General features: G+C 64.6%; 1 protein-coding gene across 11 annotated transcripts in view; it reads right to left on the bottom strand.

The window, feature by feature from the left end:
- Nucleotides 1–1,129: 1,129 nt before the first annotated feature.
- SBNO2 (strawberry notch homolog 2) overlaps nucleotides 1,130–25,050 on the bottom strand; it is a 44,867-nt gene continuing 20,946 nt past the window's right edge. For 6 of the 11 annotated variants that reach the window (XM_089905794.1, XM_089905786.1, XM_089905791.1 and 3 more), the window contains 28 exons: nucleotides 15,125–15,286; nucleotides 13,875–13,958; nucleotides 13,487–13,583; nucleotides 12,986–13,140; nucleotides 12,746–12,879; nucleotides 12,575–12,665; nucleotides 12,338–12,481; nucleotides 10,698–10,815; nucleotides 10,312–10,417; nucleotides 9,740–9,893; nucleotides 8,835–9,011; nucleotides 8,249–8,346; nucleotides 7,422–7,504; nucleotides 6,326–6,580; nucleotides 5,910–6,079; nucleotides 5,242–5,373; nucleotides 4,645–4,780; nucleotides 4,459–4,571; nucleotides 4,261–4,332; nucleotides 4,041–4,149; nucleotides 3,863–3,937; nucleotides 3,630–3,776; nucleotides 3,458–3,552; nucleotides 3,292–3,384; nucleotides 3,003–3,134; nucleotides 2,710–2,786; nucleotides 2,420–2,610; nucleotides 1,130–2,307 (listed from right to left, as the gene is read on the bottom strand). In XM_089905794.1, the coding sequence (XP_089761920.1) occupies nucleotides 1,829–2,307; nucleotides 2,420–2,610; nucleotides 2,710–2,786; nucleotides 3,003–3,134; nucleotides 3,292–3,384; nucleotides 3,458–3,552; nucleotides 3,630–3,776; nucleotides 3,863–3,937; nucleotides 4,041–4,149; nucleotides 4,261–4,332; nucleotides 4,459–4,571; nucleotides 4,645–4,780; nucleotides 5,242–5,373; nucleotides 5,910–6,079; nucleotides 6,326–6,580; nucleotides 7,422–7,504; nucleotides 8,249–8,346; nucleotides 8,835–9,011; nucleotides 9,740–9,893; nucleotides 10,312–10,417; nucleotides 10,698–10,815; nucleotides 12,338–12,481; nucleotides 12,575–12,665; nucleotides 12,746–12,879; nucleotides 12,986–13,140; nucleotides 13,487–13,583; nucleotides 13,875–13,958; nucleotides 15,125–15,286 (3,879 nt within the window). In that variant the 3' untranslated portion in view covers nucleotides 1,130–1,828. Of the gene's footprint in view, nucleotides 2,308–2,419; nucleotides 2,611–2,709; nucleotides 2,787–3,002; nucleotides 3,135–3,291; nucleotides 3,385–3,457; nucleotides 3,553–3,629; nucleotides 3,777–3,862; nucleotides 3,938–4,040; nucleotides 4,150–4,260; nucleotides 4,333–4,458; nucleotides 4,572–4,644; nucleotides 4,781–5,241; nucleotides 5,374–5,909; nucleotides 6,080–6,325; nucleotides 6,581–7,421; nucleotides 7,505–8,248; nucleotides 8,347–8,834; nucleotides 9,012–9,739; nucleotides 9,894–10,311; nucleotides 10,418–10,697; nucleotides 10,816–12,337; nucleotides 12,482–12,574; nucleotides 12,666–12,745; nucleotides 12,880–12,985; nucleotides 13,141–13,486; nucleotides 13,584–13,874; nucleotides 13,959–15,124; nucleotides 15,287–19,659; nucleotides 20,236–25,050 lie in introns of those variants that run through there. The other 5 variants (XM_089905792.1, XM_022565737.3, XM_022565738.3 and 2 more) reach the window with 5 other exon arrangements.

Raw genomic sequence — 25,050 nt, 5'->3', positions numbered from 1 at the left:
CTTGCTTGTTGCTTTTGCTTACTTGGGGGGTGGGGGGTGTCTTGTCCCAGGCCCCTCTGGGCTCAGGTGCAGGTGTAGTCAGCTCCCCAGGCTGGGGGGCGGGGGATGTGGGAGGTGGAGTTCCCTCGGGGTTCAGAGGGCTGCACCTGCCCTGCTGCCCCAGCTGCTAATCTCCTCAGCCCAGCCAGGGCAGAGCTGATCCTGGCGGAGATGCTGCCTCCTGACTGGCCCACTGCTCTAGGCCCGCGGGGGGCCTCGGTCTCCTCCAGTGTACCCAGGTGGGAGGGTCAGGCGACCTGGGCCTTGTGGGCCTGCCTACTGGAGGCCCATTGCACCTGAGCTGGGCGTTGGGCCCAGCTGGGCACCAAGCCCGCCTCGCGGTGAGGACGCGGAGTCTGCACCAGGCCTGCCCACGGGCTTCACCTGGCAGAGAGAGCCCCCCCAGGAAGGCTGGTGGGCACAGCCTACCTGCCTCCACCTCAGGAGAGCCATCCTGGTGAGAGTTGTGGGGGCAACAGCTGTAGAGTGGCTGAGCCGCTCTACCAGGGCCTGCTTCTACCAGGGTCTGCTTCTACCAGGGTCTCCCGACTCCCACCCACCAGTCCGCCTCCTGGCTGGGGGCAGCCCCCTCCCATTTCTGGGCCAGAGGCCGGGCATGCTCCCCACAGCTTCCAGGAAGGGCCTGGCGTCCAGTCCTGCCTTCCCGACTGGGCCCAGCTCTTGGGCTCTCCTGTCCCCAGGCTGCCCCGCCTGCCTCAACCAACAAACACCCCGAGGAAGACCTGGAAAGAAACCAAGGCAGAGCCCGCAGTCCTGAACACGGGGTTCTGAACGAGCCCAGGCGGCTCACGTCTCGGTGGGCAGGAGGCAGCAGTGTCTGCTCCAAGACGCCTGGGGCCTGGTACGGCCAGTGCAGAGGCAGCTGGCCCGCTATCCTGGTGCCAGGACCACGCAGCGGACAAACAGCCTCCTGGGGCGGGTGTCTCCCCGAGCCTGGCCCCGGTCATCCAGAAGGCCAGGCGCTGTGGGTGGCGTGAGGCAGCAGAGGGAGCGCCAGCAGCCTCCCCAGACCACCGTACGGCCCCTCCCCGCCGTTCCTGCAGGCCAGAGCAGCAGACAGCCTGGGAAGTAGTGAAAAGGCACATATATTTAAAAAAGATCTCTTTACATATATACACTTGAATTCATTATAAATACACATAGAAACCAGGGGGCCACCCACCAGCTCCGCAGGAGATTCCAGGCCCTGGGAGAGGTGGCTGGGCAATAATTTAGGGCACAGAGAGCAGGGAGGGGGTTGCATATATTAATAGAAGATCTGCCCCACGGAGCCCCCCAGAGGCGGTGGGGCCCTGAGCACCTGGGGTTTCCTGAGTTTCCAGCTCTTGGGGCCACCCAGTTTTGTGGATTTCAGGGCTGACCGGGCCTGGTAAGGTGGGTGGGGTGGGAGCCCCAACCCCGGCCTGGAAGGGGGCAGCAGAGGACAGAGGCACAGAGGAGGCCCCCCACCCCCAGGCCCTGCCTGGCCCCTGAGTGTCCTGAGTGGGGCCTGCGCATGGCCACTGCCCACCAGGCAGGGCTTGGAGGGCACCCCCAGGGCCGGCAGTGTCTCGAGCGTCTGCCCAGGCACCGGTGGGAAGGCACTGCAGTGGAGGCCTCGGGAGGCCGGAGGAAGGGACCCTGGCCCCGCCTCAAAGGGCTCCGGGCCCTGCCTGCTCCTCTCAGTAGTCCGCAGGGCTGTTGGCCCTGCTCACCACCCGCTTCCCCGGTGTAGACAGGGCGCCTATTATAGATAAATAAGTTTCGTGCGGGAAGGATGCCCCGGGGCCTAGGAGTTGGGGAAGGGGGGGCTGAACTGGATGACGCTCTGCCGCTCGGCGCCCCCGCTGCCCTCCTGCGCGCCTGCTGCCCCCCCGCCGGCGCCCAGCAGGCCGGGGGGCTCAGGGGGCGGCGCGGCATTGAGGGAGCGCAGCATATCCTCCAGCACCTCCTTGAAGTTGATGTCGCAACCCTGGTGCAGGAGCGCCGCGGGGTCAGCCGGGGCGTCGGGGACACCCAGCAGCAGGCCGCCGGGGCCGGGGGCCGGGGCCGGGAAGGCGAAGGGCGAGGGCGGCGGGAAGGCCTGGGCCGGCGGACTGTACGTGAGGTCCAGGACCTCGCCAGGGCCGCAGGGCAGCGCGAGCGGGCGTGGGGCGGGCGGCAGCGCGGGGAGACCCTGGGCGCGCGCCTGCTTGCGCTTCACATCGGCGTCCATGAGCTGCAGCTCCTGCAGGACGCGGCGCACACAGGCCTCGGGGATCTTGATGCCTGCGGGGTGGGGGCGGGGCTGGCGGTCAGGGCCCGAGGGGCGGGGCGGGGTGGGGCGCCCCCTCCCGGCGGGACACCCCCCTCCCCAACCCCGCCTGCGCCCACCGCTCACCAACTTGCTTCTTCTTGTCCTTGGTCTTGAGGCGCACGATCTGCAGGTAGCTGCTGCTGGTGACATCGGCCATGACGGCGGCGATGCGACCCCACACGCGCAGCAGGGCCCCGCACAGCATGTAGTGGTGTCGCAGCCTCAGGCCCTGCGCGCAGTCCTTGCCCTCCTGCACCAGCCGGCAGTGCCGGTTCCTGCGCGGGGACCACGGCTCAGACCAGCTGCGGCATGGGCGTGGGCGAGCCCCCCCCAACACCCCCCCCCACTCCCCCCGGGCTGCCCTGGGCCCTCACCATGTGGTGTGGCTGCAGTGAGTCAGCGAGAAGGTGTAGCTGCTCTCCCAGTGCTCTCTGGCCTCCTCCGCTGTCACCTGTGGACACAGCCGGTTGAGCCCCTGGACCGCGGCCTGTCCATGCCCCCCAGCGCGCAGGTGGGGAACAGGAGGTCCGAAGGCCCCAGGCCCGCTCATCCTGCACCTGGCGGCCAGGGCAGCGGAGCATGGAGATGGAGGGCCAGCCTGGGGGCTGCAGAAGACGGGCGCGCCAGGGGCACAGTGGGGGCGCACTGCGGGGCCGTCGGGGCCTACCCGGTGAAACCTCCGGCACAGGCTGTCTAAGGTCTCCAGCTGGCTCTGCCGCCCGATGTTGGGCTTGTACACGGTGAAGAGCTTGCCGCGGTTCTGCTGGGCCAGCAGGCAGCTGGGCTTGTTGCCGCGGACCTGGGTGGGGGCGTGCGTGAGGCTGGGGCTGCGCCGCACGTGCTGGGCAGGGGTCCCCACAGTGTGCGGACCCGCGCAGCCCGCCGCCCTCCCCTCCCGGCCCACCAGCCAGGGTCCTGCCCGTGGGGGTGCGCCGGGGGCTTGCTGGGGGGCCCACCTTGTAGGAGAGGTAGAAGCCGTCGTGGGTGCCCATCAGCTCCAGCGACCGGGCATAGGCCTCCTCCCACTTCAGGCCGCGGTCCACGCTGATCTGCGGACACGCAGGCATCAGGGGGGGGTGGGGGTGAGGGGAGGGGGCGGGGCGGGCGGGTGCAGCCGCTCACCTTGTAGAAGACCACCTGCCCATCCTGCGGGTGCCCGGGGGCCAGGAACACCTGCTGGCTCTCCTCGTAGATCTCGTCAATGCCAGGGGCAAGATCTGGGGAGGGCAAGTGGGGTCAGTGGCTGGTCTGGGGGCCCGGGCCCGGGAGGAAGGGCATCCCCAGCGGGGCTCACCCAGGATGCCCATGTCGTATTTGCCCTCCTTCTTGTCGGCGGCGATGAGGTGGTCGAAGGTGTCGGAGAAGTACTGGAAGAGCGTGTTCTGCTTGTGCACCTCCAGCCCCAGGATGCGGTTGAGGAACTTGCTGATGGAGCAGTCTGCTGGTGACAGGGGGCCTCAGGCTGCGTCCAGCCGGCCCCCCCGTCCACCCACCCGGGAGGTGCGGGGCCGGGGGCATGGGACTCACCCTTCTCCACGTCCAGGCAGCCGGACCGGGACTCGCGCCCGCCGATGCCGACGGACAGCAGCCCCTGCTTCATGTCTGTGGGGAGGGAGAGCCTCGCACGCCTGCCCGCCCCAGCCCACGGGGCCTCCCCCTCATGACCCGTGTCCCCCTGCGGTGTGGGGAGGGTCCACCAACTCACCACGGAAGAAGGCGGCGTCCCCTCCAGGGTAGCCCTGGGGCAGCGGCACCTTGCTCTCTGTCTGGCTTAGGATGGTGGTGAGGACGCAGCTGAGCGCCCGGGCGCCGTACTGTGGGGAGGGGTGAGGGCCGCGGGCCGCGTCAGAGGCTGGGGCACCCCAGGTCTCGGGGTCCTGGCACCCCGAGGACCCTCCTCTCCTGGGCTCTCCCACCTCGGGTACCTTGTTCTCAAAGTTGTACTTGCTCAGGTCACGGGACTCGGTGGCTCGGCGGTCCCCGTGGGTCAGAGCCCCCTGCCCGGGATGGGGGAAGCGGTCACACGTTGCCCACCTGGTGCTCCTCCCTGCGCCCTCCGCCCTCCCCAGGGAGCCTCCCCGCCCAGTCCCACACCCAGCCCCCCCCTCCGCCCACAGGCTCACCAGGCTCTCCAGCCTCTTGGCCACGATGGAGGCAAACCTGCGCTCCCCGGCCAGCTCTGAGATGAGGAAGATGTACTCGGGCGCGGAGACCTGGTTGGAGCGGTGGGTCCGGCCTGGAGGCAGAGAGGGCTTTTAGGGACCAGGCACGCCCCGGGGTGGGGCGGCCTGGGGCGGGGCGGGGCTCACCAAACTGCTGGATGGCCCGGTCGGCACTCCAGGGCAGCTCCAGCGTCATGTGCACCCGGCGCCGTTGGTTCGGTACCCGGCGGTCGGCTTGGAGGGAGATACCGGAGCTGGAGGCCTCTGAGATGATGGCCACGAGCTAGAGGGACGTGGACGGGGACAGGTCTGTGGGGCGGCAGGGCGGGCAGCCTGCTCCTCCTCGCCCCGCACCCTGCGTGCCCTGGCTCAACCGGCTGCACCTGGGGGGACCCACACAGGAAGTTCAGACGTGTGTGTCCGTGAAGGTGTCTCCGAAGGCTTAGAATGGAATCTGGACCATCCCGGGTCACCCCTGGAGGGTCTGCCTGCCCTGTGGACATCAGCTCCCACGGGGCAGCCCAGAGAAGCGGTGGGCCAGGCACCAACACCAAGTGCGTGGGACTCAGGCTGAAGGCGGGGCTGGCCGGGGGGCGCTGTGAGGGCCCCACACAGGCACAGGAGCACAGCACACACCCCCACACACAGCTGGTGGTCCTCCAGCCAGCTGCTCGGGACCCCTGTGCCTCCCAGCCCATGCCCTGGTGCACAGGGGTGCCCTCCAGGCACAGCCCCGCACCCCACCTTCTCTCCGCTCATGAAGCGCTCCTTCTCCCTGAGGTTCACGTGGTCGATGGAGAGGCCCTGCTCCGCCCGGGACTCGAAGGCCACCGTCCCGTCAGACCTGGACACCACGCGGCCCTTCCTGCCAGTCATCTGTGGCCGTGGTGGGGACGAGGGGACAGGCTGTCAGCCGCTGTGGTCGCCCAGGGGCTGGTCCCCGTGGGCCTCAGTTTCCCTGTCCCCCCACCTGGGGCCCTGGCGCTCTTGGGTGTGTGTGGCAGGGGGCTGCCAGGACCCGGCCTCTTGCCAGGCTCGGGTGCCCACGGGGCCATCAGCAGGAATGTTAACTGCCATCTTCCTAAGTTTTTTTATGGCAACCCAGCCACCTGAGCCAAGATGAAACTGAGGTGGCACCAGAGGGACGTCCCAGGAAAGAGCACAGGAGCACAGGGGGCAAGAAGGACGGGAGCGGGAACAGGGTGGGGGACGGGGTCGGGGATCAGGCCTGGGAGCCCTGGCCCAGGGGGGCGTGCGGGGGAGGTGGGCGTGGGGGGGAGGTGGGCATGGAGCTGGGCGGCAGTGGCTGAAGGGGTAGTGCAGGACACGGGACGCTGGACCCAGCAGCCGCAGCACCGCCCCCCGCTCCACCGCCACCGCCAAGCTGGCCACCAGGGAGCACCAGAGCTCACCTCCGCCACGCACTCCGGACCCCCGAGCTGGTCAATGAGCTCGTCCAGGGTGTTGACGGGCAGCTCCCGGCCCAGCACCTGCACCTTGGCCAGCAGGTCCTGCTTCAGCCGCTCCACCCGCTCCAGGACACCGGGGCCGTGCAGGTCCCGCGGTGGGGGACACAGGGGGCCTGTGGGGCCAGAGGGTCAACGGGGACTGTCCAGGCCGCCTGCCCACGGCCCTGTTCCCAGCCCTGGCCCTTGAGGATGACGGGGGTCTCTGGGGAGCGGGGCTGAGCCAGGGGTCCAGAACCTTCTCCCTAAGCCCCACCAGCCCTTGCCAGCCGCGCGCCACGACCCCCGCACTCGGAGCCTGAGAAGCAGGAACGTGGGGGGAGGACCTGGGGGGAGGGCATGGGGGTGGCCGTGGCCCTCACCGCGGTCGTCGGCTGGGAGCCCAATGGCGTCCACGATGACCACGTCGTCGTCCATCAGGGACTCGGGGGAGGAGTGGAAGTCGCTGTCCAGGCCGCCGTCCGACTCCGTGCTGCTGTCGTCACTGACGCGGATCACGCCCGCTGCGTCACACGCCAGCCTGGGCACCTTGGCCCCACGGCCCCGCGGCCGCCCTGCAGGGGAGCAGCCAGGGGTCACTGCCGCCTGGCCCCGCGCCTTTGTCCTGGCGGCACGGTCTGGGGACAGGCCCGGGTGCCAGGATGGTCAGGGCTCAGGGCCAGAGCCCCCTGCTCCATCCACCTTTGGCAGGTCTGGGCTCTGCTGGTGGCCAGGGCACAGCGTAAAGGGGCACCTCTAACATCCCTGCCAGACTTCCTGACACGGCAGTGTGTCCTCGGGTGGTGCCTGGGGAGGCCACACGCCCACCCTCACAGGGTGGCCCTGGGTGGGTCGGCCAGAGGATGAGCCCAGGCCCTGATGGGGTGATGGTCCAGGGGCCTACGTAACTAAGCTACCATCCAGGACACCCAGGAGGCCGGTCCCAGGAAGTGGGAGGAGCAAGACTGGGCCCCCAAGGCTGGCCGTGTACTCTCAGGTAAGTTGCTTGGCCTCTCTGAGCCCTACTTCCCCCCTGGGCGTGGATGCTCAGCCTTTGCCTAGAACAGCGGGCAGTGCATGCCAGAAGGTGCTATGAGGCCACTCCCCCATCCCGGGGTGCTTTTAAGGGCTCCATCCTAGTCCCTGGACCAGTGTGGTTCTGGCCTCCGGTTCACTTTCACCTGGAGAGCGCGAGGCCCCGCCTTCTGGAGGTGAGGCTAGAGGCCGTGGGGATGCGCTAGCCACACCCCCATCCTGCAGCGCTGGGGTTTTTAGCTGACTGAGCAAGCTGCCCTGGAGGGTTGGGGAGGGCATCAGGGGTCAGGCCACGTGGCTGTGCAGCCAGCAGCAGAGGGGGCAGCGGGAGTGACAGCCTGACCCAGATCAAGGCTCAGAAAGGAGGGAGGCCGGAGGGAGGCGGCAGGAGCAAGGGAGGAGGCCACAAGGCGCCCGAGGTCCAGGCGGGCGGCAGGCGCTTACTTTTTCGCTTACTGCCCGGTCCTCTCTCTCGCTTCCTCTTGGTTGAAGGAAAGTGCTTCTGAATTAGCGACAGAAAGACGCCTCTGAAAGTGAGAAGCAGAGTTTATTTTCGCTGGGAGACCTGGAGGGGTTGGGTCCCGTGTGTGGGTTTGCTCTGGTGGGGACACCCAGTGCCAGGGGGCCCCGCGGGTGGGTCTGGGTGCAGGGACTCAGAGAAGGCGCGTGGGAGGGGAAAGGAGCTGCAAGGACAGGAGGGCGGGGGTCCCACGTGGTGGGCAATGGACGGAGCGTGGGTGGGAAGCTGGGTGGGGCTCCCGCCGTCAAAGGGCCCACAGCTCTGCCCACACGCGCTGACGGGCCGAGGGGGAGGCTCCCAGGATGGGGTCCCAGGGGAAGGGAGGTGTTGCTGGGCTGGGGGGGAGGGGCCAGGATGAGGTGAGCCAGGCAAGGGGCCTCGTGCTGGGACCCTCACCCAGGGTGGGAAGGGAGGCCAGGGGCTTCAGGGACCAGCAAGGCCAGTCCCTAAAATCAGTGTCGTCCTTGAAACGGCACGGTTCCCACGTGGGGGCGGTGGGTGCAGGCACCGGGAAGCCTCATTCTAAAGCCCTGGGACCCTCGGCCAGCGCCCTCCGAGTCCTGGGGTCCCCACGGTTACCCTTTCTGGCTTTACGATGCGAGATGGGCCTAAGGTCACTTAGGACCGGGGCGCTCCCTAGGCTGGGAATACAGGCAGGGCCAGGCCACAGGTCGGCCCCAGGGTGGGTCGCACAGGAAGGGGTCCCCGGCATAGCCCCCACCGTCCCCACTGGGCCGCAGGCATCACTCACTCAGCAGCGGACACGAAGCCATCAAGCTGGCCCTCCTTCTCGCCCAGCACCTCCCGGGTACGCGCCTCACCCGTGGACTGCAGCCCGATAACCACGCACTGTGGGGGTGGGTGGCGGTGAGCAGAAGCCTGCCCACCAGCCCCGGAGTGTGGGCCCCAGAGGGGCCCCCAGGGAAGCCCCAGGCCCCACACCGGCCCTGTCCCAGCAGCCGAAACCCAGGGCGGGCCTCAGTCTCTCCCTTCTCCCACCCCCGTGTCCCTCGGGCTGCCAGGCCCCGACAAGCCCAGATCCACCTGGGAAGTCCACCTGGCAGCCCACAGCCAGCCTCAGCTCCCGGACCCCCACCCCCATCCTCTGCCCTGTTCTTTCTTGGGACTCGCCAGCCCAGCCTGCACACGGGGAGCCTGGGGTAAGGCGGGACCAGAAGCTTCCGGGCCTCAGCATTGCCCTCACCAGCCCCATCCTTGCGGGTTCAGCCCAGCCACACGCAGGCTCCTTTGCGATCCTGAGGCTGACACGGCGTGCCGGGTTCTGCCCACTCGCCCCTGACACAGGGATGCAGGGGGCCCGGCACAGCCCAGCTCACCTTGTCCCTGGCCAGCTCCTCCCGGGCCAGCTCCACCAGCCGGCGCACCTTGGCGGCAACACATAGGTACTTGAAGAAGCGCTGGTGGGCCGACCAGAACTGGCCCCACAGGGACTTGCGTGACTCCAGGCCGATCCAGTCGGCTGCCTGCTGGAACACGCCCAGGGCCTCGGCCCACTGAAATGACACACCTGGCTGAGCTCACTACCACCATCTCTGCCCGGACCCCGGCTGCCCCCGCCCCGTGGAAATGTGGGCCAGGGAAGGGGGGCTGTAAGTAGAGCAACAAGGAGGCCCTGGCAATAGCTGGATGGTCGGAAATGTTAAGAAACAACAAGTGTGATGCTGGTGAGACCGTGGTGGAATGGCGCTCGTGCAGCCCAGGGGCGGGTGGACACCGCCTCCGGAGGCAGCGGGGATACCCTCCCTGCCAGCTCCCTGCCAGCGGCCTCTGACTCTCCACACTTCAGACCAGGGTCTCGCTGGGGTGGTCCTGCCCCCAGGGGACACCGGGCCATGTCTGGGGCATCTGTGGCTGTCACACTGGGGGGATCCAGGCATCGAGCGGGTGGGTCCAGGGAGGTGCTCCCACCCCGCAGCGCCCAGGACGGCCCCACGGAGAGAGACAGAAAATGGCCACCAGCTCTGGGTTCTGTCCTGGGGGCAACGTGCTCACGAAATCGTGGGGAGGGGAGGCGGGGATGCGGGCGTACAGTCCGTACAGAATCCCCAACTTGAACAGGATCAAGATGCTGGGCTCCTGCCAAAGACCGAGGCGGGTGGGCCAGGTGCTCCCTCCTGTCCAGTCTGACTAATCCCTGTGGTGTCTTAAGGGCAGACGCTGAAGGTGACGGGGGCGTAACTCCAAGGGGACATGCAGGCTGTCCACTCAGTCAGAGGCTCACCAGCAGGGCCGCCCGGTTGTAGATGTGCTCGAAGGCCGGGGCCAGCGGGATCTCTTCGATGCGGAAGGTGACGCCAGAGAAGCTGAGCTGGCGTGCGATGTACATGCCGCTGACCTTCATGTCCATGGCCACGATCTCCATGGCGCCCACACCCCTGCAGGTGAACACAGGCTGCCTGGGCAACGGCCTGGGACCACATGCTAGGTCCCACCCAGGGACAGAGCAACCCGGGGAGGGGCTGTCACCCAGCACTGAGCCCTGGAGAGCGAGGAAGGGCCAGGTGCATGGAGCAGAGAGCACTTGCAAAGGCCCTGTGGTCACCAAGGGCCTGGTGGGCCTTGGAAACAGACAGAAGGTAGTCTGCCTGGACCAAGGTGGGGCCTGCACGGGAGCAGGAAAAGTGGGGAGGAGGCCCTTTCCCCCTGAGACCGATGGGAAGTACTAGGCAGAGGAAGGATAGGATTTGCATTTTAAGATCTCTCTGGCTGCCAGAGGAGCATGGGCAGGGGTGAGGGTGACACCTGGCCCCCGCTCCCATCATGTGGGGGATGGGCACGGGGTAAAGCGCGCACCTCTTCTCGATGGCATGCAGAAATTCCTCGAAGGTCCGGAAGGGTGTGCCCTCGCCCCAGATACCCAGGCGGCTCATGTAGATCATGTTCCGGGGCTCAGAGGCACCTGGGGGAAGGGGGAGCCACCGTCAGCTCCTCCGACCTGCGAAGGTCAGGGGCCTCAGGTGTGGCCCCAGAAATGGCACGAGGGCCAGGAATGGGGACCTGAGGCTCTCGGGAAAGTGCCCACGGCCAGCTGGCAGAAGGGAGGCCCCTGACAGGGGTTGGTGTCTGAGAACAGGACCTGGCAGGAGCTGGGCTGCAGACCAGACGCCCCCCCCACTCTCTCCCACACACAGCTGCGCCAGGGCAGGCATCACTCGCTCATCGATGACCAGGCCCCTCACCTGTGGCGCTGGCGTAGACCACCCTGGCCAGGGGCAGCTTGTTCTGCAGGTCCAGCACGGCCTTGCCCATCTTGGTGGAGCTGGCGTTCTTGGCTTTGTGGCACTCGTCAAACACAATCTGGGGTGGGCGTGGGTTAAGGACTGTTCTGGAAGGCGGGCCGCCCCACAGACCCACCACGACACCCTAGGTGGTCCCTTCCTGGTTGGGGGGAACTCCGGAAGGTGCCTGGGGGGATCTGGCCACAGGGTGGGGTCCTTGGGGTGTGTGAGGCCACCAAAGCCAGAGGGAAACAGCCTCTAGGCCCCGAACAACGTGGACAGGAATTGGAAGACACAGAAAGTTCTTAATGTTTTCAGGGGAAAAAGCACAAGTTACAGACAAGTATGTCTGTCACGAACCTACCTGAAAGGCAAGGTGTGAGTGCCACATGCACGCGCACGTGTCCACACGTAGGTACAGGGGTTCGACGGAGGATCAGCGGAAACGTGAGTGAGGTTAGCCCGATGCCATCAGGCAGCCCCCGAGGTGTAGCATCAGTAACCCTGCTGCTTCTTCTGGCTCATGGGAGCTCTGAACAGACTATGCCTCGTGAACAGAGGGCCCACAGGCCTTGTCTCATCAGAGGGAGTGAGGGGAGCTTCGGGAAAGTGCACTCACCCCACTTCTGAGAACAAGGGTGAATCCCAGGGAGATAGAGCCTGAGGGTCCTCTAAGGGCCCCTGCAGAAATCCGCAGGGGAAGCTGTGGCCCCTGTGTGTGTGTGTGTGTGTGTGTGTGTGTGTGTGTGTGTAGGGGGGGAGCAGCTGGGGAGAAGGCCGAGGGGGATTGGCCTGAAGGCTGTTACTGGTAAGAGGAATGTGTGAAACAAGAAAACGTTAACACCAGACACACATCAGACTCTAGCTTATAGTCCCCTATACTTCTTTTTCCTACAGCTTGATGAACACTCCTTTTTTTTTTTTTTTTTTTGGCCACACCAGGCAGCTTGCGAAATCTCAGTTCCCCAACCAGGTATCAAACCCGTGCCCCCTGCATCGGAAGCAGGGAGTCCTAACCACTGGACCACCAGGGCAGTCCCTGGTGGACTTTCCTATGCTTTGTTTCCTACAGTTCGGTGGGAGCAAAAAGAAAGTGATCTCAGGCTGAAAAGCAAAGGAGGGAGACGCCTGGGGCTTCGGCCCAGTCAGGAAGGGCCTGGGACCCACAGCAGCTGGCAGAGCTAGAGCAGCGGGGCCTCTGGCCTAGCTGTGCTCTGGCTCTCCTGGACTGCCTCCCGCCCCGCCCCGACGGAGCCTGGGTGGGACCAGCTTGGGGGCCGGACAAGGACGGGGGAGGAAGTGCTCTGCGCCCCCAGACCTCCGGCCCCGCCGCCCGCGGTGTCGCAGCAAACACCACCCCGACCCTGTGGTTACGGGTCTGGCCGGCTGGAGCCAGGAGGCTGAGCCAGACGGCCAGGGGCGGGTAACAGCTGTCCCTGAGGGCGAGCCTGCGCCACCAGGCCCTCCCTTCCGGGAATTCCTCCCGCGCTTCCGCACCCTCCGGCACCGGCCAGGACCAAGGCCTCCCGGCCCCCTGCACTCGGCTCCGCCCCTCCCGGCCCCCTGCGCTCGGCCCCGCCCCCGCATCACGGCCAGGATACCACGCCATCGAAGGCCTCCCCACACCACTCCAGGATCTGCCGGATGCGCGTGCGGTGCTGCCCGCCTGCCTGGCTCTCCCCGATCAGGGCGGAGTAGGTGGCAAAGAGGACGCCCTCTGAGGTAGTGTTGTCGCCGTACTTGATCTGGGGAGAGGGCCAGGCATCGGTGGGCGCCGGGGCATAGCCACGCCCGCACTCCGGGACCCCCTACCAGGCGGGGGGCTGCGGGCCACCCACCTTGCTCAGCGCGTGCACCGCGATGCCAGGGGCGGCGATGTCCCGAAGGTCGCGCTCCGCATCGTACTTGAGATCATTGGAGACGCTGAACCTGCGGGTGCGGGCCAGCAGGCTTCAGGAACCCCCTGCCCACCTGCCGGCCCACCCCATGCCCAGGGAGGGACAGCTCACCACAAGGCCTTCTTTCTGCCCCGCAGGTAGTTCTCCAGGATGATGCCGGCCACCGTGCGGCCCTTGCCCACACCCGCGCCATCGCCGATAAGGAAGCCCGCGCGCTGCCCACCGGGGAGCAGGACCTCGTGTTGCTGCGGGGGTGGGGGAGGAGACGGGGGTCAGTGTGCGGCAGGGTCAGGGTGGGCACTGAGACCCCCCCACGCCGGACGCAGACCTGCTGGGAGACCCTTCGATCACCTGGCAGGCGTAGGTGATGGCCTCTAGCTGCAAGGCGGAAAGGGCTCCGCTGTCGGAGGAGGCCAGGGCGAGGGCGTAGGTGATGTCCGGCGGCGGAACGCTGGACAGAGTGCTGGTCTCCACCACGCGGTCCGGGTGCTGCTTCCCAAGCTTGGCTAGAGGGGCATGGGGGCGGTGGGGCAGGTCAGGGGCGTGGTCTGGACAGGGTTGGGGGCGTGGTCTGGACAGGGTTGGGGGCGTGGCCCATCGATGCAGAGCAGGAAGGCGGCTGACCTCTCCACTGCCCCCTCCGCCTATGTGCCGAGTGAGGAGCACAACCCCGATTACAGAACCGCCCCTCCGGAGCCCGCCCACAGCTCCCACACCTGCCTTGGCAGTTTAAGGGGCCCTGGGACCTTCAGGGACCCCGGAGATGGGCGCCCCTGGCCGGAGGACGCAGACCCCGTGAGGCTGTGCAGCCCGGTGATCGCTGCTGGGGGTCTTCTCCCACAGCACACTCACACTTGGATGGCACGTAGTCGGCGTAGGTCTCCGCGTGGCCCAGCTCCTCCGCCTCATCCTCCTCAGCTTCGTCGTCCTCCTCGGGGTGACTCTGAGACTGAGGGCAAGGTGCTGTCATGCTGGGGACAGTACTGTCCCCTGCACCACGCCAGCCTCCCTGCCCGGATCAGGAGCCTGGTCCACCAGCCAGCCCAGTGACTTGGGGCAATAGGGAGAGGTCCCCCCTCCTCGCATGATGCCTCCCTGGGACCTCAGTTTCCCCATCTGTATAATGGGAAGACCATGCTTTTAAGCCGGCCCAGGGCCCGCATACAGCAGGTGCCTGAGTGAGTGGCCCTCCCTGATCCCCAGGAGGGATGGGCAGGGGTAGGGAAGGGGCCTGGCTCACCTGGTAGCTGACGAGAAGTGGAGTGCTGGAGAGAGAGGACACAGGGTCCTCAAGGCCTGTAAATGGCCCGCTGGGCAGGAACAGCTGGAGGGGAGAGGCAGGGAGAGTAGGCATGAGACTGCAGGCCACAGGTGGGGAGGAAGTGCCTCTATGGGCCCCCCGGCCTCCAGGGGGGCTCGCCTTGTGGTCCTCAAGCCCCTCAGCTGGCCACCGGCCTCCTTCCTGTTGCCCGCCCATCTAGATCTGATAGATACATAAGTACTTGGGATACATAAAGTACTAGATAAATAGGTACTAGGAATGCAACGTAAAACACGATAAATAGAATTTGCACTGCTGTATGTTATATATGAAAGTTCTTAAAGTAAACCCTAGGGGTTCTCGGCACAAGGAAAAAATACGGTTTTTACTTCTTTAATTTTTTTTTTTTTTTTTTGGGCACACTGTGTGGCTTGTGGGATCTTAGTTCCCTGACCAGGGACTGAATTCATGCCCTCAGCAGTGAAAGTGCCGAGTCCTAACCACTGGACCGCCAGGGAATTCCCTCTATTTCTTTAATTCTGTATCTATATGAGACTATGGATGTTCACTGACTTGTCATCATTTCATGATGTATGCAAGTCAAATCACCATTCTGTATGTACACTTTAAACTTACTGCTGAATGTCAATCATATCTCAATAAAACTGGAAGGAAAAAAAACACAAAGTTTTTTTGAAACGAAAATGAAATGGAAGTGAGGTACAGGGAGGTCTGAAACCTACTCTCAATTCCCTCTCCCTTTTTTTTTTTTGAATTAACGAAAACAAACAAACAGCTGCAGACGCAGGTTCCTGGAAGGCTGACTCAGGTTCCCGCAGGCAGGGCTGGCCGCAGCAGCAGTGGGCGTGGCGTTTCAGCTGCCCGCCCGGGCCTCAGGTTCCTGGGAGGCTGGGAACCGGTAGGAGGGCCCTGGCGAGGCGAGGACGGGCCTGGGTCGCCTGCCGCACCTACTCTGGGCACTTCGTATCCCCCTGCCAGCCCCAGACTGGGCCCAGACCCTTCCCGAGGGCCCGGGGGTTTCATGGGCACTGAACCCGTCAGGGCATCTAGGCATATGCCCACCGGTGTCCACTAGTGTATGCCGGGCTCCCCGGAGCCCCTCTTCCCCCTGGGGAGCCCCTGCATCTTCTGGCCTACATGGGAGACATGAGCACCCTCGAGCGACACCCTCCTCCGTGTCTGTTCGGCCGAGGATGGGGCACACTGACCTTGTCGTGGGTGGAGGGGCCAGTGCTCACGTCCCAGATGGTGGGCACCTGGCTGAGGCTGTCGGCGGGCAGGAAGTCAGGTGTGTCTGCGATGTCCGAGAGGGAGTCCACGGACGAGGAGAAGATGGAGGCATTGGAGAGGTCATCGAGGTACGAGGAGTCCTGCAAGACAGGCCGGGTGAGGGCAGCTGTGAGGCCCAGCCACACGGTGGATGCTGCTCTGCCACAGAAAGGGGTGACGCACTGACACTCGCTACAGCGTGGATGGACCCTGAGAACACGACGCCCAGTGAGAGAAGCCAGACACAGAAGGACCCACGGTGTGTGATTCCACTGATGGGAAACGTCCAGAACAGGCAGATCCAAAGAGACAGAGAGGGGTTTCCTGGTTGTCAGGGACTGGGGAGGGTGTGGGGTGACTGCTGATGGGGACGGGGCTTCTCTTTGGGGCCATGAGAATGTTCTGGAACTAAACAGAGGTGATGGTTGCCCGACTCTGTGAATGCACTGGAAACACTGAATTATGCAATTCAAATGGGTCAGTTTTACAATATGTGAACTGTATCAATAAAGCTGTTTGAAAAGAAAAAAGGAAAAAGGCAAGTGGAGGTGAGAGAAACCAGACCCCACAGGCTCTGCGCTGGACTCTACTCAGGGGACACCGGGAGAAGGTGATGGACACCCCGTGCCTGCCCTGGCCCATCCCCATGGAGGAGGTGACACCGGTGTAGGAATGCCAGGACGCACGGACCGCCACAGCTTCAGGAGACATCTGCTGCTGTGGAGGTTACAGTTTCTAAACCTAAATTTAAAGGGAATCGGGGGACTTCCCTGGTGGTCCAGTGGTAGAAAATCCGCCTTCCAATGCAGGGGACGGGGCTTCGATCCCTGGGTGGGGAACTGAGCCCGCACGCCACAACTACTGAGCTTGTGCGCCTTAACTAGAGAGCCCGCATGCCGCAAACTACAGAGCCCACGCGCCCTGGAGCCCGCATGCCACAACTAGAGAGAGAAAACCAGCACATCACAACTAGAGAGAAGCCTGCGTGCCGCAACGAAGATCCAACGCAGCCAAAATAAATAAATAAAAATAAATAAACAAAGGGAATCAGGTGCAGCGCTGGGGGGTCCCGTACCGGCCTCCCTCCCTCCCAGCCCTGGTCGCAGGCATGGAGCTCCTGAGTGTGCCTGGCCTGTGCTGGACGTGGGGACATGCAGAGAGAGCCCCTTGGGGCTTCTGGACCAGGGTCCCCTGCAGTGCCCCGCTGGGTCACGGTGCCCACACCGCCTGCCACCTGGGGAGGGCAGTGCAGCACAGCCCCCTGTGCCCAGAGCTGGGGAAGGTGCAGGCCCCCCACCTCCCTTAGCCCCTCCAGGCTCAGATGTGGGGCAGCCCTCAGCCGAGCCCCCCAGGGAGGTAACCCCCCACCCCCGCCTGCCTGCCATGGGTGGAGCCAGGTGGGCTGTGGCCTCAGCGGGCCCATCAACGGGAGCATTTCCCAAGCAGGGCAGGGGCCAAGGAGGAGGGAGAGCGGCCCTCTGGGAGCCCCCAGCCGGGCGGGCTGGGACAGAGGGTGTGGTGTCCCACTAACCAGTGAGAGAAAGCCAGGAGGGTGGGCAGGGCTGACCAGTGGGGGTCTCGGGGCCCCAGGGGCTCAGATCAGTGGACTCTGGGGAGGAAGGGGGGGCCTGGGCCTAGGGTCCACCCGATGTGACCAGCTTGGGCCTGGAGGCCACAGGTGAGCTGGCTTCTGGGGGTGGAGGGCAGGTCTCCGCAGTCCCAGGTCACCGAGAACAGGTCCTTGATCTCAGCCAGTTCCCAGTCCTGCCCCACAGCCCCTCAAGGGCCGTGTTTCTGGGGCTCCCCTCCAACTGATCTGCATGGGAATCAGCCCCCCACGCCCTGGGGTGCGGGGACCTCCAGGCAACACTGTCCAGCTTCCCCAGGACCCCGTGCTCAGATGCTGGTGCGTGCACAGCCCCCAACAGGCAGGCTTGAGAGCACTGTGCGAAAAGGACAGCGGGCCTGGCAGGAAGGGGTGGGGCCCGCTCAGCTGGTATAAGGCTGGGGGCCCCCTGTGGACGCCTCCCACTGCCCGGGGTGCCCTGGCTCCGGCGGTTTGCAAGGAGGGCGCTCTATCCGCCAGGCCCCTCCTGGCCCCTGCCCCCTAGCCACACGCAGTCTGGTCCCACGGAAGGGGGGCAGACCCCAACCTCCCCCCACCGCCTGCAGCTGCAGGACCTGGCGACTGGGCAAGTCCAGGCGAGGAGATGGGGGCGTGGCAGACAGTGCCTAGCAGGACCAGCTCAGGCCCGGGCAGCAGCCTGGGAAGAAGCAGGAGGGGGATGCCAACCCCAGAGCAGGGAACAGGTGCTCCATGATGCTCCTTGGGGCACGCTGCACCCCCATGCGAGAGCCTGGCGACTCAACAGGCCAGAGCATCCATCTCGGGGGACACTGAAGCGGCGGCAGTGGGTCTGGCTCTGCTGACCCTGAGGCCTGCTCCCTACCCCACCCCCGGTCAGCTGGGGTCAGAGGTGGCACATCCCGAGTCTGGTGGACAACGCCAGGGAAGGGTGGGCTGCAGAAGCTGGCTGCCCAGACCCCATGAAGTGACATGGGGTAGTGACCCCCAGAGACTCCGAAGGCTGGCTGGGGTGGGGTCCGCGTACAGTCGGGGACAGCTGTCTTTGCTAAAGTCCCTCTGGAACCAGCGTGGCCCTCCCAGCGAGCGCCGCCGAGCCTGGTCAGGGTGACGATGACCCTGGAGCCCTGAGAGGTGGGCCTGCCTCCCAAAGGTGAAACAGTCACTGGGCAGTGGGCAGGGAGCCGGGCGGGACCTCAGGGGCCAGCCCCGAAGCTGGCAGAGGCAGGGGCTGAAAGGGGCGCTCGGGGGCCACCCTGTGTGAGGGCTGAGCACGTAGACCCTTCCCAGGAGGACAGCGCGCAGGTGAAGAAGCCCCCCGTGGAGGAGCCAGGAGGTCAGGTCAAGTTCAGCAGCAGGGACCCCTGGGGTGATGGTTGGGAAGGGCACCTCCCCTCCGAGGTCTCCCCCAGGGAACCCATGGCCCCAGTGCGACCACGAGAAAACACCGGACAAACCCAAACTGGGGACGTCCTGCAGGAGTCCCAGGCTGGGCTCCCCACGACTGCCCAGGGCCCCAGTCCACCCCAGGAGAGCGGGCGACACCGGCACAGCCTGGGGGCCCTGGTGCCACAGTGTTACTGGGGCAGAGGCGACGTGGGGAAGCGTGGACTCTGGGGCCCTGAGGACGATGTATGAACACGGGCCCATCAGCTGGGTTGCGGGAGGTGCTGAGGGGCTGGTCGTGGGCACACGGGGTCCCTCTGAACTGATTCACAGCCTCTCTGTAAATCTAAAACTGCTCTAAAAAATATAATTTATTAAGAAAGTGGGTGCTCTCTCCCCAGTCTGTGGACACCGTCTCCACCAGACGCCCTGATGGGCAGCTGGCATCGTCTGGGGGCCCCTGGATCCTTGGAGGCAAAGGGAGGTGGGCCTCACTTGGGTCCCCAGGGGGTGGGGGTGGGGCTCCCGAGGTCCCTCTCCCTCCCCCTCCCCACCGTGGAGGGCGGGTGGCTGGATGGGAGTGAGAGCGGACCCCCCTGGTGGGCTGCCCGCCAGTGTTGGGACCTGACTCCCAGCAGCCACAGGAGACCTCCAAGATGACCCAAACCCAGAATCACCTTCCTTGGGTCCCCAGGGCCCAGTCACGGCAGGGCCGCAGGTCCCAGGCCCTCACCAGAGCCCCCAACCCGGCAGCCTGTGTCCACCCCTCCCCGGGCTCACCTCCCGACCTGCGTCCCCACCTGGAACTCCTCCGGGATCCCAGGCCCCCCTGCCCCCACTCTTCCCACTGTAGGCCCCAATGCGGGGGAGCTGGCTGGTTACCCCGACAGTTCTGGGGGGCCAGGAGGGCACAGGGTCGCCCACTGTGCTTACTGCCTCTCAGCATGTCGGGGACCCTGGACCAGCGAGGAGCTGCCCATGCAGTGACCCCCCCACCTCATCTCTGCCACCGCCCAGCAGGCTGGGACAGGATGGCCCCCAGGCTGGACCCGGCTCTGGGTCTGCTCAGCACCCCCTCCCAGCCAGGAAAGTGACCCCAGAAACACTCTTCGGACACAGGTCCTCTCACTGGCCCTGGGCAGGGGCCCTGAGGAGGGACAGCGGGACAGAGAGACGGAGGGATGGGGACCGATCCTACCTGTCCAATCAGAGCCCGTCTCAAACCATGCCCCACAGAGCCACTGCCACCATCCCAGGACACGGAGCGCCCACAAGACTCCAGGTGGGACGGCTCCAGCCCCCTGCAGCCCCCTGCCCTCCCTGGCTGTCCCCACATTCCACGTGGCTCTGCCCGGGAAACTCCAGCGGGGTCATCCTCGCTGCCAAAAACAGACGGAGCAGGCTGGGGGAGCCCTCCCCCCCGCCCCCAGCCCGGCTGTTCCGGGCGGTTCCCACGGGCCCTCCCAGCCCGGCCCCCCTCGCAAGGCAGGAGCCCAGGGTTACCTTGCCGAGGGCTGCAAACTGCAGCCAGAAGCGCAGCTGGGACATGGTGGCCGCCGGGTCCCGAGAAAGCGGTGGGAGCAGCTGCCTCATGACCACGGGCGGCTCAGCCCGCCGGCCCTCAGCCCTCAGCCCGCCCGGCCGCATTTGCATGTTGGTTTAGTCACCGCCTGCGCCTACTTCCCCTAAGGCCGGCTGACTTTCAGGAAATGATGCCTGCCTGGTAAGTCAGGACGATTACTGGCAAAGCGCGGAGAATTACTGAACGGGGCGGAATCTACCACAGACGGCTGTCAACAACGCCCGCGGGCTGCCACTGGCTCGCCCCCTGCCTGCCCCGGGCGCTCTCCTGGCCATGGCCTCAGTTTCCCCCAGACCACTGTCCCCCCAAAGCACGTGCCCAGCTGGGCCTGGCAGGGACCACGGCTGCCCCTGGGATGCCCACAGCATGACTCGAAGTTCAGAGGCCCCTGCATCGCAGGGAGGAAACCTAGGCTGGCTGCCCCTTCCGTGCCCCCCACGCCCTCCTGAGCCTGCCCTCAGCTCCTCAGCCTGGACCTTCACTGTCCCAGAGCCCGCCTCCAGTGCCTCACAGGGCCCGCCCCAGGGCCTTTGCCTGTGCTGTGGCCACACCTGGAGGGCCGTCCCCATGGGGCCCCAGGCCCCGCCCTGCTCTTCCTCCTCCAGCCTTGGCAAGCGGCCTGGCTGTGCCCGAAACGCTGCTCTTCCCTGTTGCGTCAGCCCCTGCAACCCGCAGCCCAGAACAGAGGGCAGGACGCAGACAGGGCCAGTGGCGGGGGGCACAAAGCCCTGAGGCCTGGTGCCCGTCCTGCTTGTTTCTTTCCATCACCCCCATCCCAGGACGGTTCTGTGCGGATCCGCCGCCGAGAGGAGCAAGCGGGCCCATGGGCCTCCCTGAGGCTGCCCAGCACCCCAGAGCTGACTGGGGAGGGTCCCTGGGGTCAGGGAGACCTCGGCCCAATGCTGCAGCCCTCACCTGTCTCCAGCCCACAGCCGGCGGAGGAAGTGGGGGGAACATGGCCAGCGGCCACTGCCGCAGGTGAGGAATGTGTACAAATGGCAACAAGGGGAGGAAGGACACGCAAACTGTCAGGCAACGGGGAAACGCAACCCGAAACCAGCGGGACACACTTCACACCCGCCCCGGACGGCTGGACCCACAAAGCCAGCAGGGACCAGTGTGGGGAGGAGCTGGAGAAATCAGAGCCCCTACACGGCCGGTGGGGGCGCGAAATGGGGCAGCGTCCTCGGAAAACAGTCACAGTCACCCCATGACCCTGATTCCACTGCCAGGTGCCCACCAGAGGCAACGGAGACACACGTCCACAGCAGCCAAAGGTGGACACAACCCAAGTGTCCAACAGCGGATGACGGATAAACACCACATGGTCCCTCCACACACGGGAGCATCACTCAGCCACGCAAAGGGGTGAAGCCCTGACACTCACAACAACGTGGACGGACCCTGAGAACACGATGCTCAGTGAGAGAAGCCAGACACAGAAGGACACACAGTCAGTCCACTGATGGGAAACATCCAGGACAGGCAGATCCACAGACACAGAGAGTGGGTTCCTGGTTGTCAGGGGCTGGGAAGGAGGTGAGGGAGTGACTGCTGATGGGGATGGGGCTTCCTTTTGGGGTGATGGAACGTTCTGGAATTACATAAAGGTGGTGGTTGTAAAACTCTGTGAATACACTTTAGAAGGATGAATTTTAAGGTGTGTGATTTTGTCTCAATTTTAAAAAGAATTACTAGGAAACGGACATGAAAAGAAAACCCACAAAGGACAAGCACAAACTTTTTGTGATTAGGTTTCAGCAGCAGGAAACTGGTCAGGCTGCCAGCAGTTTCTAAACTCGGACTCTCTGCCCCCTGTATCTCATCACCAGATGGCTGGTCGGCCCTGTCTGGCCAGCGCGTCCGATCCGTGGGGCTGCCCGGCCAACAGGACGCTCGCTGGTCCCTAGGCTGCCCCCTGGCTGGCCACAGAGGGGTGGGCGCGGCCCATGTCGGGACCTCCTTTGGAAATGGGGTCACTGCAGATGTAGTCAGCTAAGATGTGGTCGCACTGGAGCAGGGCGGGCCCTAAGCCGACGGCCGGTGCCCTTACAAGAGGGAGGTCTGGACACAGACAGGAGAAGACCACGTGGAGACGGAGGAAGAGGTGGGGTGACACAGCCACAAGCCCAGGACGCCTGGGGCCCCAGGAGCTGTGAGAAGCATGACGGACCCTCCCCTGGAGCCTGCGGAGGGAGTGCGGACCCCAGGGTGGGGGACCTTGGCCGTGGCCCCGCGTGACCCACGGGAAGTGGCCCCCCACCGCGCCCTGCCAGCGCCAGAAATCGCCAGGAGCCTGCTGGCAGGGTAGGCCAAGCCTCTGACCCTGTGGAAATCTGTTCGCGGAGCAGAGGATGTCGCCGACCCCTCTCCGTGTGGGGAGCTGCCCAGAGTTTGCAAAGCACTTTTCTGAGCTGTGACCTCATCCTGCTTCCCAGAAGCCTGGGCTGGCAGACGGAAAGTGTCCTTATCGGGTGGACGCGGGGCCCACCTGAGATGCCTGGAGGGACCCTCAGGGCGCACGCCTGCCCTGCCAACTGCGACTGCGTGAGGGGGTCTCAGCCCACCAGAAAGAGCCCTCCCCCTCCCCGGGGCCTGGCTGAGACGTGAGGGTCCAGGGGGCCTTGGGAGGAGGGGTCAGGGCAGCACCTGATCCCGGGGGCTGCAGCGGGGCTCGGCACTGGGGGGCAGTGAAGGAGGGCGGGGCAGCCACCCCTGCAGCCAGGACCCCAGAGAAACCAGGGTGGGCAGAACCCAGAGGAAGGCCTGGAGGGGCAGGGGCAGCAAGAGCTGGAGGCACAAGGCCTCGGGGGGCATTTGGAAGGCTGGGCACCCCCCCAACCCCGACTCCAACAAGGCCCCAAACAGCCCTCCTAGCGAGAGTCAACCACACCTGGAACACACACTCACACTGAAGTCTACACGCACGTCCACACCAGCATGATTTACGGCAGCCGAGAGGTGGAAATGACCCAAATGTCCATCGATGGACAAACACATACACACACGTGTCCCCCGACACACGGGGACGTCCCTCGGCCACGTAAAGGGGTGGAGCACGGACACTCGCTACCACGTGGACAGACCCTGAGAACACGATGCTCAGTGAGAGAAGCCAGACGCAGAAGCACACACGGTGTGCGATTCCACTGACGGGAAATGTCCAGAACAGGCCGATCCACAGACACAGAGAGGGGACTTGTGGTGTCGGGATGGGGGAGGGGGAAGGGTGACTGCTAAGGGGGATGGGGTTTCTTTTGGGGGATGGAAGGTTCTGGACTTTGGACAAAGGTGATGTCTGCACAACACTGTGAATGCACAAAAGCTGCTGAACCGTATGAAATGCAAGTCACGTTCCAATTAAGAAATAAAAGCCACACGTCCACACCCCCCAACACGTACCATACCCTGCAGTGGGAGACCCCACGTGGGGCCCCTCAAGGTGTAAGGGGTATAAGGGCCTGAGCCACTCTGTGTCAACCTGAGGGCGGGAAGGACAGTGCACAGTGGGGGGACCCAGAGGAAGCTGCCTCACCAGGGGTCAAGGTCAACCCATCAGCAACGAAACGCATCGACAAGGCCTTGAAGACAACGTGCCGTGTTTGTGGGCCTCCTGCCAGGGACGCAGACCCCCTCCCAGTGTGGGGCACCCTACAGACACCTGGCCGGTTCTTTCGGAGCCTCAGCACACCCATGGGTGTACATGGGTGTGGTCACCAGTGTTGCACCAGGGCTAATTTTTGCCCTGTGACGCTGGCCTCGGCTACGTAAGATGCTACGTGTAATGTGTAGGCAAGAGCGTCAGAGCTGAAATTTTCAGGTAATCCCTGGGGGCACTTCCCCTCCCACACTTGGAACCCAGGGCCCTGGCTCTGGGGGCTCAATGGGTGCCAGTCTGATGGCCAGGACTGTCCAGCGAAGCAGAGCTGCCCCAGAGCAGGGACCGGACTGGCCTCCTGCTTTCCCCAGGGCAGAGTCCCTCTGGCTAGAGATCCTTCCCAGGTACCTGGGAAATGGGGACCCCACACAGAGGCCGGCTCGACCCTCACCAAAGGTCCTGGCCTGGGCTGGCTTGTGTGCAGCCCCCAGGGAACTGCTCCCGGCCCAAAACAGAAGTCGGGGAGAAGCTTTCTCCTGCTAGGCAGCAAGAGTCACACAACCCATCTCCTTTCTCTTTTCGCTTTGGCTGCTAGGAAACTCAGGGCTCAAGTTTAGTAACCAGGAGGTGTGTTAAGGCCTGTGGGCTTCTATTCACTTCCTGCCCCCAGCCCAGGTCTGGATTCCCCATTCCAACTCCTTCTAACGTACAAACAGGAGTGAACGCTTCAACGGTGTGCCATGGGCCTCATGAAGGCTTCACATGGTGAAGCGGCTTTAAACAACACACGTTGATTACTTTATGGTTCTGGAGGTCAGAAGTCTGAGATGGGTTGTCAGAGCCGGTTCCTACCAGAGGCTCCAGGGCAGCAGCGGTTCCCGCCTTTTCCAGCTTCTAGAGGCGCTGCATCCCTGGCTCGCGGCCCCTCCTGCATCCTCACAGCCAGCAGTGCAGCATCTCCCGTCTCTCTCTGCCTCTGACCCTCCCGCCTCCCTCTCATAAGGACCTTGTGGACTTCTGTGGTGGCGCAGTGGTTAAGAATCCGCCTGCCAATGCAGGGGACACGGGTTCAAGCCCTGGTCCGGGAAGATCCCACATGCTGCGGAGCAACTAAGCCTGTGCACCACAGCTACTGAGCCTGCACTCTAGAGCCCATGAGCCACAACTACTGAGCCCACATGCCACAACTACTGAAGCCCGCGCACCTAGAGCCCGTGCTCTGCAACAAGAAGCCACTGCAATGAGAAGCCTGCGCACCGCAACGAAGAGTAGCCTCCACTTGCCGCAACTAGAGAAAGCCCGCAAACGAAGAGTAGCCTCCACTTGCCGCAACTAGAGAAAGCCCGCGCAGCAACAAAGACTCAATGCAACCAAACGTATGTTAATTAATTGAAAAAATATATATATATATATATATATTTAAAATAAAAAGACCCTGTGATGACACTGGGTCCCCCAGGGAATCCAGGGTCACCCCCATCTCAGGGGCCTTAATTTAATCCCACCTGCAAAGTCACCTCTGCCCCGTGAGGCAACAGATCCATAGGTCCTGGGACCAGGACAGGGACGTCTTTGGGGCTGTCCCTGTGCCGGCCCCCGTGCGACGTCACTCAGTCTGAACCAGGAGCAGAGGTGGCTGTGGTGGACCCACCGGGCCAGGGCTCGGCTGGGAAGGGCCTTGAATGCCAGGCTCGCTCTGGACTCCATCCTGGCT

The sequence above is a fragment of the Delphinapterus leucas genome, unplaced genomic scaffold, assembly GCF_059928025.1.
Source record: "Delphinapterus leucas isolate spDelLeu-1000000601 "Yukka" unplaced genomic scaffold, BTC_Dleu_Yukka2 spDelLeu_asBTCV2_sq25, whole genome shotgun sequence".
NCBI classification, from domain to species: Eukaryota; Metazoa; Chordata; class Mammalia; order Artiodactyla; family Monodontidae; genus Delphinapterus; species Delphinapterus leucas.
This window is presented reverse-complemented; position numbering and strand designations above follow the sequence as displayed.